The sequence below is a fragment of the Monodon monoceros genome, unplaced genomic scaffold, assembly GCF_005190385.1.
Source record: "Monodon monoceros isolate NGI ecotype Baffin Bay Population unplaced genomic scaffold, NGI_Narwhal_1 Super_Scaffold_3, whole genome shotgun sequence".
In the NCBI taxonomy this organism is placed as follows: Eukaryota; Metazoa; Chordata; class Mammalia; order Artiodactyla; family Monodontidae; genus Monodon; species Monodon monoceros.
The window spans coordinates 80,129,523-80,151,274 of record NW_021703780.1 but is presented as its reverse complement, the minus strand read 5'-3'; the positions used below and the strand labels follow the sequence as shown (position 1 = coordinate 80,151,274).

General features: G+C 38.2%; 1 protein-coding gene across 2 annotated transcripts in view; it reads left to right on the top strand.

Moving 5' to 3' along the window:
• Positions 1-21,752, top strand: part of SUCLG2 (succinate-CoA ligase GDP-forming beta subunit) — a 370,032-nt gene that overhangs the window by 112,749 nt on the left and 235,531 nt on the right. For both annotated transcript variants that reach the window (XM_029244398.1, XM_029244400.1), the window contains exons 3-6: positions 13,207-13,306; positions 14,228-14,318; positions 18,270-18,422; positions 19,945-20,034. In XM_029244398.1, coding sequence (XP_029100231.1) covers positions 13,207-13,306; positions 14,228-14,318; positions 18,270-18,422; positions 19,945-20,034 — 434 coding nt within the window. The remainder of the gene's footprint in view (positions 1-13,206; positions 13,307-14,227; positions 14,319-18,269; positions 18,423-19,944; positions 20,035-21,752) is intronic.

Genomic DNA, 21,752 nt, shown 5'->3' with positions numbered 1-21,752 from the left:
GACATATATTTTCGATTACGGAAAACTTTTTCCCCCTCCCCCCCACTTAGCAATATTATTGTTATTGTTCTTACTAGGTCACATAAACATATATTTTATTTAAATCTGAAAATAGTTTTTCTCTGATTATAAATGGCATAAGCATTTATAAAGCACTTGTAAAAAGTGCAGGTAATATCAAAGCTTTAAAGAAGGAAGTAAAAATCATTTGAAACTTCACCCCCTGTAGATAACTGTTGATGTAGACTTTCTATCATTGCAGACTTTTTTTTAAAGCATTTGTATCTGCATTTTCTAAAGTTTGCAAAAGAGTAATGTAGGTTATAGAGCAGATATGTCTTGGCTTTTGTCTTCTAAATACTTTCTAGTGGTTTTCTTTCAAAAACCCTGGAGGCTTATGGAAAGTCTCCAATCCCAATATGGTAATTTCAGGCAGTGACAGGGACATTGACAGCCTAGAAAAGCTTTGGGTTAAAGATCGTCATGTTCATCACTCCATCACTTAAGCATCAGATTAAGGCTGGAAGCATCATCCTGGCTTTTCTGGAGGTTGCAAGAATCCCCAGGAGAATTCACTTCTCTTTTCAAAATGGAATAGCCACACCAAAATACCAGGACAGACATGGTGCAAGGAAACACCTTTGGTGCAGCTATTATTGATAGTTTCCCCGAGCTTTCAAAGTATCAGGGCTGGAAAAGTTCATGTTTTAAAATAATTAGTTGTTTTCAAAAAGTTATATATGCTCGTGGTAAACAAACAAACAAAAAAATTCCTTTTTAAATCAGTACTTTGCATGTCACTGACTCTGACTAGGAATGTTTCGAGCAGGATTCTGATTTGGAGGTCGTGGGGTGGGTGGGGGAGAACTGATTGCTTTTTACACTTCTTGAATAGTCACATATCTGTTGGTGGCCTGTCTATAGGCCAGGGATTGATCTTTGTGCTGAGGTGTAAGAATTTAATATTTTGTTATGTTTAGTTTCAGTGAAAATTCAGTAAGAGATTTAATATCCTCATTGTCAGTGCTGTTCTATTTAGATATTTTGTCCTAAGGACACTCTAGTAATATGCTGTCACAAACAACAATGTATTTCTTGGTTGGGATTTGAGTCATACAGGTATATGCATTTGTCAAAACCTACTGAATGGTACATTTCAGATTTGGGCATTTCACTGTATGTAAATTGTATCTCTCACCAAAAAAGAACTGTAAACAGGTATTAACTTTAGTTACTGTTATGAGTCCTGAAGAGTCTAAGGGTAACTGCACTGATGTCTGCAACTTACTTTGAAATGCGTGAAAAAATAAGATGGGCTGTGATGGATGGAGAGATTTGGGATAAAGCAAATGTAGTTAAATGTTAGCAGTTATAGAATCTGAGTGGTGAGTGTGTAGATCTTTACTTGTCGTTCAACTTTTTTTTATGTGATTGGAAATTTTAATAACAATGTTGGGGGAAAAAAAACCAATAATGAGGCTCTTATGTGAAAGGGTTAAAGCACAGTCTCTAGAATTATTTTTCTTGCTGAAACATTCTGACTCTACTTCTTGCTAGCTGTGTTACTCCAGATAACCTCAGTGGAGTTATTTGTTAAATGTGGGTAATGAATACACTTAGCACAAATCTTATTCCACAGTAAACACCTAATAAATACTGTGATTATGATTTCACAGTGCAAAAGAAGTGATGATTATAAATGAATGACCATATGCTGAGGGCCCACTATGTACTTGGCACTCCTGCTTGGTCATTTCCAGGGGAATGAGGCCATCTCATTCTGCATCATGCTGTGTGTGCCCTTCAGTAGCAACAAACACTAGAGAAGGTGTGAGGGGCATGATTGGCTAAACTGAGTGTGGCTTCATCCAGTGTGACAGGGCCCTCCCCGGCTCTGTGTCCCCTCTTCGGTGTGGCATCTCCTTTGAACTAGAAGGCCCTTCAGAGGAGAGGTGGCATCTGGTTTGTGAGACTTTGTAGCATTCCCGAGTCAATACTGATTTAATTCATCATAAAAATCGCTCCCTTTGTATACGGCTAAGCCATCCTATTTTGAGGTTATGGACAAAATAGCTATGGACACTTGTCCATAGCTTTATGGACAAGTGTCTTGGGAAATTCATCTAGGGTAGCAAGATCTCCTTCCTTCCCCGCAGTGGAATCATGTTTATGCATTATGACAGCCTGTTCCAAACTCTTGATGGGAGGTAAAGAGAAAGGGTCAGGGACCTGAAAAAAGCTGTAGCTGGATTTAAGGTCACTAGCAGTGGGAGATGAAGGGAATATTTTAGGTAGTTCTGTGGATGTGCTATTTACTTCCAGATGTCTGATATCATATTCCTGGAAACTAAGGTGAAAAACAGAGTAAAAAACCTGTGATGGTGAGGGAGAGTGTGGGATACAGAACAGATGTTGGCCACATTTTTAAAGGAGAGGTCGGTCAGTGGGTAGGAAGAATAGGCTTATCTGGTGGCTTTCCAGCTGCCATAATGAAATGTGAATCTTGAGAGTAAATGTCTCCTAGTGATTGGGATTTCAGAGGGTATCCTCATATAGGACTGCTTGCTTGGTCAAGCATGAAACAGGATTTTATTTCTCTGCCACACTAGTACTAGCTACTTAAAACCTGCCAGAATTTTCATTTACTTTCCCCAGGTGTGGATGCCAGCCCTTGAGTATTTTACTGTGTTTTCCGGTGTAACAATTCCAAACTCAACTCAAAAAATTTTTATTAATTTTTCCCCATGATGTGCATCCTAGAGGGTGCACATCAGCTTGTTAATTCTTTAATTTCTTATTTATAACACTTGGGCTGGCTCATTCCAGTATGAATTCTTGCTCAAACCAGGCATTAAAAAAAAAAAAAAAAAAAAGATGCAGGAAGTCCCAGAAGAGACCGTCCTAGTTTGAATGCTTCAAAGATAATCAGAAAGGTTGTTCTGAAGACAGTCCAAGAAAGTAGGCCCAGGCTTTGTGGCTTCTGAAGTCAGGTATAGATCAGGTTGATGATGAGTGCTCCAATTCTGAGGGATTTAAGTGTATTAGTCCTTATTTGGGAGTGGTTTTGAGGAGGGTGTGATGGGAGGTGAAATTTGAAGTTAGTGCTGATCTTTCAGGCTGTTGAAACTGAACTGTTGAAACTGAAGTTAGTTATCTTAGATATAATAGAACTTGCACTTAAATAAATTGGAAACAATACAAGGAAGGGTAAGAGAAAAGGAGGAAGGAAGGGTGGGAAGGAAGAAGGAAGCAGAGGGGAAGAAAGGAAGGATGAAAACCAATGAAAGCTGGCATAGCAGGAAAAGGAAAAAGTAACTATTTCTCAGGCCTTTGCAACCCTCGAAAGTCAGCCAAATATAAACTCTTCCTAGTTCACTGAAATTGCATGATTTCATCCTCTAGGATGCAATCTAAAGTCCTCCCTGTGTTTAACATTCAAGCAATAGACTTAGATTTCAGGCACAATGAATGGATCAGGACAGGCAATAAAAGAGCAAGACACTGCAATTTAAAACTCAATGCAATTTGAAGGCTACATAACAGTTTATGCTGGACCACAGTAGATGTGTATATCATGGGAAAGTGGTTCTGAGATCTTTCATCTCCCTTGGGGTGGGTCATTCCTGGCTTCTACTTAACTCCAGAGTGTCATCCACCACTTTAGCACTTTAAAATGGAAAATGAAAACCTCCTGGTTTCCTTTTTATAGCAACATCACCAAGCCAGTGTTTGGAATTCTATATTTCTGGCATTTAGAATGGTTGCACATTTTAAGTCTGGAATATGTGTTTATTTGCAGGTTAGGAGGGGGTGGACATATATGTAACTCTTGCTATTATTAAACAACTGCTTAGTTTGAATCTCACTGACCCCTTGGGAGCTTTCACAGTCCTGTGTGAGAGTGTACCTGACTGGGGGCTTTTTAAAGACCACCGTGATAAAATTATTGGAGATCTTAAAAGCACTTAGAGCAAAATAACTAAATTTAACAAAGAGCATAAATGTGTTTTTTCATTTACATGCTGTTCCTGAGTATAGATAAATAAACTTTTATTGAAGTAGAGGTTTTCTGAAGATCTGAAATAACAAATTTGAGTGCTGAGTCCTTGGCATGCTTTACTGGTTTATTTGAAGTGATGCTATAGTGGTTTCTAATTTAAATGGGTAACTAAGACAGCCAAACAAGTATAAATGGAAAAGCAAAGTAGCCTTTCTTAGCTGTTTACCCCTTGGTATCTTCACTCCCCAGCTTTATCTACCTAGAAAACTCACAGCTCTTCTTGTCTTCCCGGCTCTTCTATTCTTTCTCCTGCCCTGCTTAACTTGACACCATTTCCCCTTCTCACTATACTTTGTTCTTGCCACTTGTGAAGCATTCATGTTTTTCAGTAATTCTTTGTTTGTATCTCTTTCCTTCAGTAGATTTTAAGTCTCTGAAGGGCAGTGACTATGACTTTTTTAAATCTTTGAATTCCTGCAGGTGCTCAAGAGCTATTTTAAAAGGGAAAAAAGGTTTTCTGCTGCTGTCAGTTTTCTTGCATGACACCTTAGGAAGTCTTGTTGTAAGACGATGAGCCATATTTCTTAAAGATGCCTTCTGGAGGCCTCCTTAAGTGTAGGCATCCCTGACCCCACAGATTAAAACTATAAAGACTGATACAGAAAGGAACATTTAAATATTCAAGACAAACCACTATAAATAACTGCCTATATTTATCTCACATTTTTATTTTTTTATTACAGCACATGATAATTGCAAAAAATTTGAATCAGTACTGAAAAAAGGTAATGTTCTACCCATAATACCCCTCCTTACCTCCTTAAGATAACCTCAGTTAATAATGTGGTTATTGTCCATTTAGATTTCATTATGACTATATAATGATTCACAAATGTGACTTTTTAAATATTAATCATTAACTCAGTTTAAAGCGTATAGTGTCTATGGACATTTCCCCATGTTTATACATAAAGATATACTTAATCATGGTTGATAGATATATAGTATTGTATCATTTCATCATGTGGATATGTAAAATTTGTTTTTCCAAACCCGAATGTCCAAATGCTGATGGACATTTTGGTTGTTTTCAGTGTTTCCCTCTTATAATAACATTGCAGTGAAAAATCCTTGTTTCTGTAGCTGATTTTCACAGAAGTGGGATTGCTCTACCAAAGGGTGTTTTGTGTGCATTGGACAGATGGACCTCCTAATTGTCTTAGAACATTCCACGTTTCTTAACTGTCTTGAATTTTTCAGGAGCATGGAACAGATGCCCAGTACTATTCCTTGATTTGCATTGGACTCAGGAGGCTGAGAAGGATTTTGAATGCACTCTGCAATTCGGAAATCAGGGCCTGTTAGGAGAAAGAGTCTCTAAAGAGTGGAGCTGGTTAGAAAGTTGAGGGGTTCCTGCTAAATCTCTGTGAGTGAGGAAAAGGGGAAGGCTGGGCAGCAGGCACTATAGTTCTGAGGGCACAAAAGCGTCAGGTTTCATTGATCCCAAGTCTCTCCTGGAGACTGTGTCCTCTGGGATAGAGACTGTGCTGAAAAGTAAAAAGCTGCCTCACTAGGGGCTCAGCCACTCTGCTTGAGAAGGTCCCCAGAAAGGACCCGCTTGTGAGAAGCTGGAGGATCTTTCTTGACTAGAGGAAACTGGTGGTGGTGTGGCCAGTAGACCAGGGTGGCAGAATGAGGACAGCAAACAGGCAGTGGGACTGATTCCAGACAGTAGCATATGAGAGCATCTCTCAGCAAGTGGAGGGCCAGATAGAGGAATTGACTTAAGTAAGAGAAAATAGGGAATAGACAAGATTTCTAAACATGAAGGTGGAAGATCTCAGAATACTAGTAATATTGCTGTGAAAGTGAAAGAAACATCTTTAAATATGAGTGCAGCCCAGCCATATATATGGTGCATACATTTTAAATTTCACAGTCTTTCCAGTTGTCTCTGAAAATAAAACTGTTGTGAGTTTATCTTCGCATATCAGTTCTGGGCATTGTCACCTTTTTCTCCCCTCTTGTTCATCACTGGTTCACATCAACAAGAGATCCCCTTATATTTCTGTATGATCATGTAGCTTCCAATTGTCTGCTACTGAAGACAGACAGAGTATATCCCTCATATACCCTGGCCCAGGATAGGTTCTCAAGCCGCTCAGAAAAATGTAAAAAAATATTAATTCTGAACCTGCAACAGTTACGGGCTTTGCCTTCTGATTCCTTTATTATCATCTGTGGTAATTTATACTGTGTCAGCTTGGTTAAGGTGGAACTCCGTTTCTAAGAATCCCCTTCCTTGTATATATCAGGTTAGAGTTGCCCAGATTTGGAATTTGCACAGAACTTGAAATGCAGCCATTACTTTGTGATGCAGTGATGGGTAGATGTAGACATTCTGGCAAGAGGGTCCAACTTGTCTTTGTTCCTTTGTGCTCCATGTCTAGCTGTTTTCCCAACTGCTGACCTTGCTGATCAACATGGACACAAAGCCATCATGAGATGCGTGGCAACAAGTCCCATACCCTTCTTCACAGATCCTGCATATGCTAGTTGGTGACTCCTCTCATTGGCTGCTTGGTGACTCCTGATCCTCCAGCCTCTACTTTCACACCTTTCCTTTCTCAGCATCTCCTACAAATTCAGCTTTAATTCCTGTAATAAATCCCTTATCCATAACTCACAGTGGTTCTGCTTCCCTCATTGAGCCCTGACTGAACACATCTTTGCCTTAAAAATCAGGGGAAAAAATGAATTTTTAATAGCTAGTTTTCCTTTATCATTCTTTTCCTTCAAATGTACCACAGAATACTGTAGAAATGCTATTGATGTTCATAAATGCTTTTCATCATCTGTGACTGTTTCCAGGATATGTTGAAGTTACAAATGTTACAGATGTTATTATTAGTAATGTATATCATTAATCCCTACTATACATAAAACAGTAGAGATTTCTGGAAATTTCTTCTTTTGAAGAAACTTGTTCTGAAAAATTCTTTTTATCAAGTGGCTTCGTTTGCAGAAGATTTGTTTAATGTCCTGTGGTTGCAGTCTTATAGTATTAGACATTTTTTTAAATAAATAAATTTATTTATTTTTGGCTGCGGTGGGTCTTCGTGGCTGCGTGTGGGCTTTCTCTAGTTGCGCTGAGCGGGGGCTACTCTTCGTTGCGGTGCGTGGGCTTCTCATGGCGGTGGCTTCTCTTGTTGCAGAGCATGGGCTCTAGGTGTTGGGGTTTTAGGAGTTGTGGCTCATGGGCTTTAGAGTGCAGGCTCAGTAGTTGTGGCGCACAGGCTTAGTTGCTCCGCAGCATGTGGGATCTTCCCAGACTGGGGGTCGAACCTGTGTCCCCTGCATTGGCAGGCGGATTCTTAACCACTGTGCCACCAGGGAAGCCCATTAGACATTTTTTGATTAGCTACAGGTGCTTGAATACAATCACATTATTTTTGGCAGCAGTGTCAGGAGGTTCTATCCTTAACCTTTGTTATGGAAATATATCTTTTAATCTAATAGGCAAAATGTAAGATTGGTTTATAAGTATTAAACTACAGAAAAAGTAAGATATTACAACTAAATCGAGCCTTTGTGGAGGTAATTTTTATCTAGCTTTAAAATTTTTATCACCAACAAAGTGTGTATTAAAGGTTATGAAAGCAATTAATAACACCAGTGACAAAATCAGAAGAGTAGGCTAATTTATCATTATAGATTTTAATAAGGTCTATAATGTAGGATTAAATATACAATATTTTTAAGAGTATGGCAATTTGAAAAAGAATGATTTATCAAACTTTAATTTAGGGGTTTTTATAAGAGCTCAAAATGATTCCCTCGAAAATAAAATTGTGTTTTGTGTTAAGATAATATTATTATCTTCATTATAATTAATAAACTGTTCAAATGGGCATTATCATGCCCCCACAGTATCCAAATGAAGGAATTATTTTAGATAATGTGGGATTAATTGGCTTACCATATTAAGAAATTAAGATTTAAAACTTACATAAAAGCCTTATCAGTAAAGAATTTTTTAATGTGAAATAATGTCTCCCTGGATAACTTCCTATTTGTATTACAAAACCCCTGTCCTAGAGATCATTTTATTTCCATCTTTTACTTATATTTGTAAATCACTGTTCCAGGTATGTTTAATTTAAGTCTTTGATGGGTAGCAGTCTGATGGAGAGCCAAGTATCTCCAATTCTGTTTTAGTCTAGGGATGTGACCAGTGGTGAAATGGCTTATTCTAATGTCTCATATGTTTGAAATTCTCTATTGCAGTGTTTGTGAGCCCATGTCAGACTTGTTGAAAGTTGAAATACTTGTTTCATTCTCAGAAACAGTCTTATTTCCCAGCGAGCAACCTACTCACAATTTGAGGAAATAGGGGTCAGTCTATAGGAGATATTACAGTAATGATTAAGATAGGTAATTCTCCACTTTTAAGTTTGGGTTCTGAGGTCATAATGAAAACAGGGATGTTAGCTCATTTCCTTTGGGAAATTGCCACTTGGGTCTCTATTATCACCCTATAAATTGTATGTTCTTTATTAAGATTCATCTTTTCATAGTAGCTTTCAGCTCTTCTCTTGCCTCCCCCTCTGCTTTCTCCTTGCCGTACAGTAATAGGTAAATCTGAAATACATTTCAACTTTCTCTATTAAGGATTCTATCAAACCTCATGAAAGGTGATCACTATGTTAGATATTACACAGTGCCGTTGTGCTTAAAACTGAATATTGCAATTTTGCTTGTCAGTGAAATATAGAAATCGTAGTCCCCCCCCCCCCGCCCCAAACTACAGTGTTATTGAATCAAAATAGATGATCATGGTAGTAGTTACCTTGCTACAGTACCGGTATATAGAGAAATACATTTTGTGTTTAGAAAGTATTACACTTTGAAAGAGCACAATACTGAATAAAAACCAGTTCAGTAATACAAATATTTGATCACCAAACTATTTAAAAAGGTTAGTTGAAAATAACTTACTGTTATTGATATTCTTTTTTTTTTTTTTTTTTTTGCGGTACGCGGGCCTCTCACTGTTGTGGCCTCTCCCGTTGCGGAGCACAGGCTCCGGATGCGCAGGCTCAGCGGCCATGGCTCACGGGCCCAGCTGCTCCGTGGCACGTGGGATCTTCCTGGACCGGGGCACAAACCCGTGTCCTCTGCATCGGCAGGCGGACTCTCAACCACTGCGCCACCAGGGAAGCCCTTATTGATATATTTGACTAACATTTTCAGACATTTGCTATGGCCCATTTGTGTTCAGGTTCTAAAATATGTCTTGTGAACATTATTTTGCATAAATGTATTTTCAGAATTCCATCTCCGAAAAGCAAAGTGAAGTAGTTTTACAAAGCCTGCCTAATTAAAAACATTTCTTATTTATTCTATTTAGGTTATGCTTTCCTTAATGAATTTATTTATTCTTTAAGATTTAATAACGCTTCCAAGAATGTTTATTATCCAGCATGGGACTGTTGGGGAACTATAAAAATTGGTATAAAACTGTATTATTGTAATTATAATAACACTTGTTGTGGTGGAGAATGAGAGGAAAACAGTGAGAAAGCATTATTATTTTTATTATTATTATTATTTGGCGGTACGCGGGCCTCTCACTGCTGTGGCCTCTCCCGTTGCGGAGCACAGGCTCCGGACGCGCAGGCTCAGCGGCCATGGCTCACGGGCCCAGCCGCTCCGCGGCATGTGGGATCTTCCCAGACCGGGGCACGAACCCGTGTCCCCTGCATCGGCAGGCGGACTCTCAACCACTGCACCACCAGGGAAGCCCAAGAAAGCATTATTTTAATGCTAATAGACTGAAATAAGACCATGGCTCAGAGGGGTTTTTTTAGGCTTTCTTAATGGCTATAAAGTTTGTTCTCTTAAGTGATAATGGTATTTGAAAGTCTTACGTATCTATTAAGTTTATCAAATATGTCTCTATAGTGCTTTTTTCTCCTAAAATATATATGAATTATAGTAAACTGGTTTGCATCAAACCCAATAGAACTCTAGCCATGAGCACTGCTTATTATCAGGAACTCACCAGTAAAGGAAGAGAATAAAATGAATGTATTGCATATTTAGGCTACTGCATGTAAAAGTATCAGTTAAGAGCAGGGAATTTGGAGTTATACAGACCTGGGTTATACCATTAATATGGTTATCAATGTATAGATGCATTCCATTTCTGTACAAAATCTGTTGGAGGAGAGTCCTCCCCCACTGTCTCTTTTTAGCTTTATATCCTAAAATACAGTTAATTCATCTGTGTATTCATGCAAATATGGAATTTCCTGTATGGATATTCTTTTGTAGTTCTGTTTGGGAACAGAGAGGTAACGTTAAAAAAACAAACAGAAATTTGTACAAGTTTTTGGAGAAATCAGATCTTTAAATAAAACGGAAACAGTGACATTAAGTGTGAATCCACTTGGTAAATACTGAATGAAAAAACTAGTTACTGTTCAGAAGGATTTGGCCACTTAATTTTTAACACTTTGAGTAAATAGCCACATCAGTTAAATTATGTGAGTTTCCCTCAAGATGAGACAAACTTATTTTACTTTGGGCTACTGACCTGCTGTACTGATTTAGTATTTGAGATCTAAGCAGAAGAGATGATTGTAGTGAACTTATTTTTGGCCTGGGGTGTAAGCTGCAGAAGATGTACCTAGATTTGATATAATCTTTTTCTTTCCCTTTTTCTATTTGCCCCAGTGTGTGGCTTCACAGTCTCCAACGTAGTTGCTTGGTCTACCAACTGTAGACCAAGTTGGAATCCTTTAATACATGATCGGTGGTGATATGAATAACTGACAACACTTCATTGAGCCTACAACTGTTTCTGTGTCTTGATGGTTAGTGCCTAAAGCTTATCTAATCAGACCTGTGTAACACCAGTTAACATTGCCCATTTAGGTAGTCTGTATGGCTTTCAGGTTTTGCTGTTGGAAAGCTTGGAGAGGAAAGCATCTCTTTTTCTGGATGACAAGGATATGAAAAATGATAATGGCAATGGAATGCTAGTTATCCTTTCTAAAGAATTTGAAGAGATCACAATTAAAAACCTAAGTAGACAGCAAAAAGTGTTTTTCTACTTGACGTCTTAAAAAGAGAAATTGGAAATGTCTTTCTGTATTCTACTTTTTTGCTTAATTGCTGAAAATAATTATAATGATGATGGCTATCATATTTTGACTCTTTTTTTAATGCGCCAGACTTTGAGATGAATACTTTACCTACCATTTTCATTTATTCTTCACTTCATTCTAACACTATAGATTATTTTTGTTTTGACTATTTTATAGATGGATGTGTTACTTTTACCTTTCTGAATCTCATTCTCCTCTTCTCTATAAATAAAGGGATAGGCAGAGTTGGAGATTTTAACTAAGTCTGTTTTTCTTCAAAGTTCTTGATCTTAATACTACTCCTACATGCAATAGCCTAAATATGCAATAAATTCATTTTATTTGGTCCCATTCCTGGTGAGTTTCTGATAATGAGCGGTCACCGTAGCTTGTCTTCTACTCAATTTGATGGGAACTAGTTTACTTTAAGACATCGTTTGACTGATGTTGTTATGGTTTATACCCTGGGCAGAAACTATTGTCAGAGGTTATAGAGGGCAGCAAAGAAGGAACTATGTATACTTCTGAGAGAAGGTAAACCCTGGTTTTCTGAGTGTGCGCAAATATAGAAGGGAAGACCAACCAATAAGACAATGAGCCTTAATAATCTGATTATATCAGCTAGAGTGACTGTCTTACCCAGTGCCTTCATAGTGTCACATCCTTCCGTAGCGCCCCATTGCCTTCATGATAAAACCTGTGGCTCCTTTTCTTTGAACCGTTGCCTGCTTGCCTATGAGTAACAACAGTGATGGTCGTAATAGTTGAAATAACCAACAATTATGGACCTTACATGAGTGGTTGCAGATTCCGACAGTTTTTACCATCTCAACCTTTTGGTTCCTCACAACATACAAAGGTAATAAATGTACTAACTGATCGTGGCAATACTCTTTCATTAGTGAGTTTTTAGGATTTGGGGATATTTGCATATATTTTCTAATTTAATTCTTAAAACAACCCTCAACATTGTTTCATAATTGAGTAAACTGAGTCTTAGAGACATTAAGTAACTTGCCCAGTATCACACAGCTGGGCAAGGGATGAAGACTTGATTAAAACCTGGGTCTGTGATTCTAAACCTGGTGTGCTGAACCAGAAAACCGTTAGAGCCGTATCGGAGATTGTCTGACTTAATTCTCTAATTTCAAACAAAACTTGATCACAAACAGAGAATGCCAAGCTGTGGCCTGAAGATGTGTACTCTTTGATTTATTAAATGCATTTGATTTGGGGGCTGACTTTTTTTTTCTTTTTGTTGGTTGGGTAGGGGAGCATTCCTGTTGGCTGAGGGCGCCTTCTCTATCACTGGGCTGCTTCACACATCCAGCTTTCCCACCAGTCCTGTAAAGATATTTGAGTTTATGACTTTGGTCTCAAAGGTCAAGAGCAAACAGCTCACTCTTTCCTTGAGTGTTTTGAGAAACAGAGATTCCACAACCACTTTCCTCTGGGATGTTCTGTTACTCTGCCAACATTGAAAAGATACTGCTTACTTTTAGTTTTAATCCATTTCCTCCTCCCTTGCCCAGCCCCACTGAATACATAGAACAACTGCTCAGAAAACCGTTGATTTCCAAGAATACAGTTCTTCAATACTCCCTTTGCATCTTGTCTTTAATAAACCTTTCCCCCACGTAAACGAGCCTTCCCTTTGACATCTCAGATGGCTGACAGGTAGTTAACTCCTCTGATTGGCAGATTGGTGTCTCTGCCACATGGAAGTGTGTTTACACAGTAAAACTAATACTTTCAGCCTGGATTTATTTAGCATCTTCTGACACTCAGAAGAGCCAGGGAACACATGTGTTGCTCTCCCTTGGGATGGTTGAGTATTAGATTAAACTCGCAGGAAATATTTGAATGTCCTCAATAAACAGACTTTGTATTTAGGCACATTGATGTTTTTTGAAGTTCTTTATTGCCTTCATTTTCAAAGTCGGTTTGAGAGAGCTTTTACCAGTCACTTTTGGAAGTTATGTCATTACCACTTCACTTGTTGCTTAAAAAAAAAAGAATTGTAAATCAACTACTAACTCTGGATTTTTTTTGCAGATGCAAAAGAAATTGTTTTAAAAGCCCAGATCTTAGCTGGAGGAAGAGGAAAAGGTATCTTCAGTAGCGGTTTGAAAGGAGGCGTTCATTTAACGAAAGAGTAAGCCAGGAGGTTTTAATTCCTTGTCTTTCGGGCAAGCAGTTATGGAAGATCCTGCTCATGACTGAAAGCAGCGAGAAAGAGGGCTGGGGTGGGACTAGGAGCAGGAGGTGGCACATAAAGGAAGTAAATTACAGGTCGAGGGCTCTGGCAGTGCCTTAGCTTCCCTTCTCCTCCCACAAAAGGATTTTTGTTCACTAATTGGTGAAAACTTGACACTCCTGTTCTAGACAATCAGTGGTTCATCATGTTTGATATGGTACCACTTACAAATTAAATGCTGCTTCTGTAATGCCACTCTCCTACTCAAGAACCTGCGGTGGCTTCCCATTACCAATGGCATCACTGGTCCCTCCTGTCTGATAGTCAATTCTTCCTTTATCTGAACCTGTCTGATCAGCTTTATATCCTATGTCTCCACACACTGAACACTTTCCTCTCCTCTCCTGTCACATAGCTTTCATGGTTACTTTGATCCTTCCCCTTCCCTTTATCCCCATCTTTGGTCTTACTTCCCAGATTGCCCACTATCCAGTATTTGTTATTCAGCTCTTATCTTAGTCTGCTATGCATTTCATCATTGTGTCTCTACTATGACTGTAACTTATTTGGGAGGAGAGGATAGCAAATGTAAGCAAGCTTCTTTTTGTTTCCCTTCCCTCCCCTCCCTTCCCCTCCCCCGCTTCCCTCCTATTGTTTCATTCATTCATATATATTTTGTACTCAGTGAGCCTCTGGTACAGTGCTAGGCACCTAGTGTATGAGCAGAAAGCACCATGGATTCTGTGAAGGTGGAGGTGGGCCCTGGGCAGGGTGGACTTGGGGATATAATACAGACTCTGCTTTAAAATGATTTTCAACAGAGACCTTGACTTTCTTTTCTTTCTTCTCTCTCTCTCTTTTTTTTCTCCTCTCTCTTAGTCCTAAAGTTGTGGGACAGCTGGCTAAACAGATGATTGGGTATAATCTAGCAACAAAACAAACTCCAAAAGAAGGTGTGAAAGTTAACAAGGTAATGTGAATGCTTTTGGTCATTTTCTGTGTATGTGTTAAAAAAAAAAGAAAATAAAATCATACTTCAATTTTGACAGTATCAAATGAAGCAGTGCACTTTGGCAACGTGCCATTTTATTTTTTAAACCTCACATAGTTAATTCTGCGTGTGATGTAACTTCAAGGAGAAATAAAAAGGATTCTAAAGTAGTAATAGTGTTTATTGTCATCAGCATTTAGTAAAAATGGGTAGTGATTGAAATAATACCTTTTTCTTTCAGAACACAGGCACGATTCTATTTAAAGCCAAAAGACCTTGGCATAACAGCTCCTAGACTCAGTGATAGACATCCTCTGCTCCCTCGCAGCCCCACCCTCATCCTCAGTATATCAGAATTACTGTACCCGTTACAGTTGTTCTTCTATGTGCCCCTATAACTTAGTTAAGATTGTTACCATTTTGACCCACTGTTCTCACTGGGAGTATGTTGTATTAGTGAGGTCTCTTGGGACACCCAAGTGTGTATAGGGCACGTACGTGTATACATACACACACAGAGAAAATAAAGCCGAGAGCAAAGTGGCCTGCCTCAGCCATGAAATTGTGAGTGGCAGAGCTGAGGCCAGAGCCTAACTTAACCGTGAGAGCGTCTGTCTTGGTCCCGAAAAGGACACTGAGCTGGAGGGAGATGGAGATACTGGAGGGTCATTAGCTCCTCCCCTCTAAGAACACAGAGCCTTTCTAAATGTCGAGGAAGCCCACAAACAAGACTGGTTCTGGTTATTTCCCTTTCCCACTGCCTCGCAGGTAGATGCAAGAACTGTTTACATCTTAAAGTGGTTTTTCGAATTTATTTTTGTTCAGCCCAGCGTGGTACTTTTTTTTTCCTTTTTAAACTGGTTATGAGCCTTTACCTGTGTAACGTCTTCAAAATTTGTCCCCAGAGGATATGATTAGTAGTTTTGTTTGTAGGAATTTGTTACTTTATATGGACACATGGGGTTTTAGATTAGAGTTTGTGATACCTTTAAAAAGCATATAAAAATACACAAAAGAAGATTCACGTTATATAGATATGCATAAAATTAGTTTTGTAGGTCGGTTCATGAAATACTAGAGATAAGTGCATTATTGTGAATTGAGTCATTGCCAGGAAGCTACCAGAGTGATTTATTTGTAAGTGTTTCTTTTCCTGATTGCAAAAGTGATTAACATATGTAAAAAATTCCAATAATACAGAAATATAAAAATTAGAAAAGTAAAATTTCCCTCTATTCTCACCCCTTAATTGCCATGCTTTGTTTCTGTCCTTTTTCTCTGTAAAATGTGTATTACCACATTTTGTAACAGTATTATTATATACAACTTTAAGGAACATGCATTTTTAATTTATGGAATCTTTGACATCAATCAGAAGTTCCCAGATTATAGAAACTTTAGATTTCTAAGTTTGTTCAAGAAGCTATTTAAGCACATTACATACATCGATTCACATTGGGTTTTTTTCCCTAAGTCTGTGTTTGCGGTGTGTTCCTTGGGATAGTAATAGGGGAGGTGAGACAGTGCTACTCATCATGTGCTCCACGAGTCAGTACCCGTACTGTTTACTGTTTCGCAAAGAGATTAAGTTCAAAAACTGAGTACACTGTTAATCCTATCTCATCGCTGTCCTGTTACACGTAGTTTGTACACTGGCTCTCATCCACAGACTACAGTTTGAGTAGGATGATATATAAAAAACAAAACAAAATGAACAAACAACAAAAAAATGAAAAACAGGTTCATTGGTCAAATAGGGTAAAGTATGTTAAAAAGCTTTCCATACCGGAAGACTCCAAGAAAAGGCTGTGTTGATGATATTGTTTGTGTCAGTCACAGATGAAGATTATTGAAATGTATCTAACTGAACTTCTCATGGCATGAGTGTTGGTGGAGTCCATTTAGATTCTCTCTGTAACAATCCCTTAAGTATTTTAATATCCTGGCTCATAGGAAGGGCATCTTAATGTCAAAAAACTGGTCTGTATATAAAAATTTCTTGAATTATCTATTGACAATCATCATTTTCCTGAGGATGTTTTTTTGAAGAGTGATGGGTTGTTTCTACCAAGCAGGAACTGTTTGAGGCAGCAGCTGGTCTTTGCAAATAGAAATTTGATGGAATGTAGAGCATATCTGTCAACACTTTAGAAGATTAAGAATAGGACTCTTGAATGACACTTATCCTAAAACGTTATAACGTTGTATTGCTTGTCAGAATAACTCCTGAAAGTTATTAAATCTGGCTCGCTAGACTAGCTCTGTATTAGAAAGTGACTTGAAATCAGAATGGTTCTATGAAAATCCTAACACCGTGTGCCAAGAAATATTTCTTACAAACTCATGAGCTACCATTTATGATAGAAGAATCACTATGAAACCCCTTATAAGGTACTTTATTTTTGACCAGTCATAAATTCCATAAAGGTGTGAAAAGAAGGAGTTCTGTATTCATTACGTTATAGCTTTCTAGATCATCATATACTTATCACATGTCATGTGACTTAAAAATTAATGCTTTTGTGGCTTCTGGGTAGCTAAAATCTAATGTCACTTAATCAGTAACATTTTTTGTGAAACGTATTACTGAACTTTTAGGAAAAGCAATGTATGTGATTTTATTATTTTCACTTCTAGTACTGATTCTTCATGGATATTCTTATTTTCTTTTAAAAAGCATCCAAGACATCTGTTACTATTTTTGTTGGGAGTGTTGGTACAGCCTCTCTCTCCAAGGAAATTTAATAGTACTTATCAAAATTTTAAATATGAACAATATAAAACTTAGCCATTTTACCTTTATATACCTTGACCACAAGGATACTAAAACAATGGAGCAAAGCTATACATACAGAAATAATCACTGAGGCAGCATTTTAGAAACATGAGTCCACATAAATTGTCATCAGGGACATGGTCAAATAAATATTGACATATAAGTACTGTGTAGTCACAATGAAGAGAGAAGACCTTGTACAATCCAAGTTGTAGTATTAAGATTAAGAACAAAAAGGAAGAAAGAAAGGCATTCAAGCGTGTATAATATGTATCTGTGTGCAGGAGATTCCATGACTAATGCTTGCAGACGCATAGGGAAGAGGTAAAAGTTAGTAGTGGTTTTTCCTGGCAGGGTTGCTTCGTGCCTCTGTTGAGGTCGTGCAGAGCAAAAGGACACCTGTCTGGCACATGTGTGGAGAAAGAAATCCTTCCATCTGATTTGCCTCCTGCCCATTCATGGTCCTGGAATATGACCACATCCTCATAGAGGAAGGGATGACTTTTTCTGATTATCACAAAGGTTCCATATGGACTCGTGATCACTCTGACTACTGGGGCCCAAGGGGTGTGCATGTGCAGCAGGGAGCTGCTTTCACTGTCTCCTCTGTATACTTTTAGTATCGTTTGCATTATTTTCAAACAAGCAAATATTATGTTTGTAATTTAAAAGAAAGTATAAATTGAAATAAAAATACAGTGATCCAAGAGACAGAAGTATTCAAACATAGGAAGCATCAGACATACCATAAAAAGAATCCTTCTTTGGCAACCAAACTTGGTTTTCTACCAGTGCAATCTGAGAAAAATCAGTGTAGTAATATATATGTACTGTTAATGTCTCAAATTAAAATAACAGCTGCTTCCCTGGAGTTTTTCTTAAGTGTCAGGGTTTCCGAAGGAAGAAGAAAAAGAAGATTAAAGTGGGAAGGTTCCTTGAGGCAAACCGAATACCTGTCACTTGAACAAGTTATCAGGATCAATTAAGGAGGTGAAAATGGGCACTGTGCACCATGAGAGCAGCACTCTCAAATCTCACTGGGTTTAAAGACCCTGAAAATGAAGCTGTTTGATTTGTGTAGCAAGTTTGTATAGATTTCCAAGAGGAAATCAGCTCGATGCTGACTTAATTTGACTTTCCCACTAATGTGGTAGGTGATGGTTGCTGAAGCCTTGGACATTTCTAGGGAAACCTACTTGGCCATTCTGATGGACCGGTCCTGCAATGGCCCTGTGCTGGTGGGCAGCCCTCAGGGGGGCGTTGACATTGAAGAGGTGGCAGCTTCGAATCCAGAACTTATTTTTAAGGTATGTTTAGATTCCTGACTATGCTCTGTTCATTGATTGTTGCTATACAACCTGTTAAAGATTTAGTGTGGAGTCTGAGCCAGGTAGACTGTTCCTGGGATTTAAGGCATGAAGATATTGAGTCCTTTTTCTTACTGGGTGTCCAGTTGAAGGTTGGGTAGATACAAAGTATGTGCTTTTCAAGGTCTTTTTCTTTGCTTTTTTCCCCCTCCCTTTTTTTTTTCTCCTTCTTGCCTTTTCTTTCCCCCTCATTTCTTTCCATGAAGATGACTGTGATATTTCCATTTCCTCTTGGTTAACTCTACCCCATTTAACAGTATACATGACCCAGAAATTCTCTCCTAGGAAATCAGATGTGAACTAGAGACTGCCTTGATGTCTTTCAGTACTGGTAATGAATCCTTCTAAAGGCCAGATTCTATCAGTTTGTTTCAATTCATTAAATCTTGTGTGTGGGTTTTTGTTTTGTTTTTGATATTAGGATGAGTTTCTAGCCAAAGAGACCTGAAGTCAAATCCTAACTAACCAGTACATTTCTCAGTGTCTCTAAGCCTCATTTTTTGAATGAGTAAAATGAAAATGGGGGTAATTCCCACCCCATAGAATTGTAAGGATTAAATGAGGTGATGTATATAAAGTGCTTATCAACCTACCTCAACTATAAGAAGAAAAACCTAAGGTCTTTAGAACTATAATCCCAGCTTTTAATTGTGAGTTCTTAGTGTCAAAAAGAAATCACAAAAAAATTTTTTAGCAGAAACATTCATTATTCCTTTTAGAAAGTGATTTTTTTCCCTCCAAAAACCAAGGATTTTATTTCTTGAAACTCTTCATTTATATAAGGTAGTACTACTTTGGAGATTGGTTTTAAAGTATTTTCACCAATGTTACATATTTAAGTTAACTACTTTGGAAGTTAAATTGAGACTTTACATGGTGGCTTTCCAATAATACCTACCCATTTTTGAAATTAACATGATTTAAAACAAACCATTCCATTTGTTAAGAGAATACATGAAATAATATGTATGAACAGCACTCAGTATCTTGGAGGGAATGGCCCTTTGTAGAGCTAGGGTATTATTAATAATTATCATCATCAATAGAGTGTTTAAATCATAAGGTAATAGTTAACCTGTATAAGACAAGCTCTAAACTTAACAGCAGTATTAGGCAGGAAAAACTTACTTTGGAAGCCTTCCAAAAAATGTCATAAAAATTAACTGCCTAAGTATTCGTCACTGCCATCTGTATAGTAATTAAAAGTGAAAACTGGCCTCCGATTGTCTTGTCAGCATGCCACCCTGAAGAATTATATAGTTTTTGGAAAGGCTGTTTTATAGATGGTCTGCTAATTAAAATATACCCTATAGGCAGCTGTGGTAGCCCAGCTCAGAGATCTCTGGAAAGGTGCCACACTTCAATTACTCATTTGCAAATAAATACTAAGTATTTTCTTTTGAGGTTGTAAATCTTTTCATTTGACTGTCTGAATTTTGCTCATTTGATTCATTTTTATTAGGAGCAAATTGACATTATTGAAGGGATAAAGGACAGCCAAGCTCAGCGGATGGCCGAAAATCTAGGCTTCTTTGGGCCTTTGAAAAACCAGGTACCTGAGCAATTGGAGGCCGGTGTGTCTGACGTGTTTCAAAAAATGTTTGGGAACTTGCTAATTGCCTCTAATGTTTGTGATTATCAGGAAATAGGGTAATTTATTGTTTTCTTTTTTTTCCTCTAGTTTATAATGAAAAAATATTTACCTGATGTTCCAAAGAGGATGTTTATGACGTGTGTTTATATATATATATGTATTGATATATCAGTATGTATGTGTGTGAGAGTGTGTCGCCTGCAGACTCATGCACTTTGTTATTTATGTTGGTCTCTTTGTCTTTTTGGTAGCATTGCAGCTCCAGCGCATGAATTATAAGAGGCAATATAGTGGTTAGAAGCACAGGCTGTAGAGTCAGGCAGTCCTGAGTTTGAATCCTATACTGCTACCCAGTACATGTGTGATTCAGACCATCTGAACGTCTCTTTCATCATCTGTAAAATGGGGTGGTAAGATCCTAACTGAGAGGGTTATCATGAGGATTGAGTACCCTGATGTGTGAAAGTGCATATTCAATACTCCAGAAAGGTCAGTTATTATTGTTGTTAATAATATACATTACTTAACTAATTGCTATTCTTTCATAGCTAATGGGCATTTGAGATGAATGTTAATGGCACAGAGGTGATATTTCACTGAAAACAGCTTAAATTTTGCCAATTTAGTAATTATATCCCTTGGTTTCAAAGACAGAAATATCACCCTCTGAGCTATTAATATTAAGGGAGAGAGTCTGTCTTGAGCATCACAGTCCTGCACTGCCCTTGGTCCTGCCCATAGAGCCTGATTTTATGTCTAGTAGGCAAGCTTCCTTATCTCACAATTAAATCAGAAGAATTTACTGGCTATTGTTTTCCTCTTCCATTACTTAGAGGAGCCACCTTGATAACCCTTCATCCTCTGTGTGCATGCATGTGTGTGTGTGTGTGTGTGTGTGTGTGTGTGTGTGTGTGTGTGTGTGTGTTGTCCTAGAGCTCTAGGATTGTTATAGTTTCCTTTAATTTAGTTGGGTAACGTTCCTCCAGTAAAGCAGTCAGTTGTGCACTCTTCTTTTTCCTGCCTTTACTTCTTCTTTTAATTGATTCTATCTCTAGAAGTTTAAAGGGTAACAATAAGGCAAGTCCTAGAAGGGTGAAGCAGAATAAAACTTTAAAATATATTTGTTTCAATTAGAGAGAACAGCACTTACTTGAAGACTGGGGAAAAGGCTCCAGTGGAAAGCTAAAGGTTCAAAATGGTAGTAGGAAACAGGATCATCAGGGACTAAACCTCAGTAGGAAATAGAAAGGGCCAGGCTTCAGTGGACAGCTAGAGGAATTAATTGCCGTTTCCGAGACTGGCAAAGAGACGCCAGGTTAGTGACCTGCTGAAAACGAGATAATGGAGGATTTGTGGGTAAGGGCTGCAGTGGCTGGTTTCACTTCCTGAGTATGAGGCCACTAACTATATTAGCTGATCATTTGAGATTTATTTAATGGCTTCTTGTGTCTGGGTGGTGGTCACGGAGAGCCACTCTCCATGTAGTCACTGTGTTCTAGCCATACTGTCCTACAGTCAGTTCCAGAATGTGCTCAGTAACCCTGTTTACATCCTCTGTACCCCTTTTAACATCTGTATTTCTCTTGGACATTTGCAGTCACCTTTGATGGATTCTCATCCGCACCACAGCAGGGACTTGGTGAATCTTGCTTACTACTGTGTTGCCAACAAAGTGC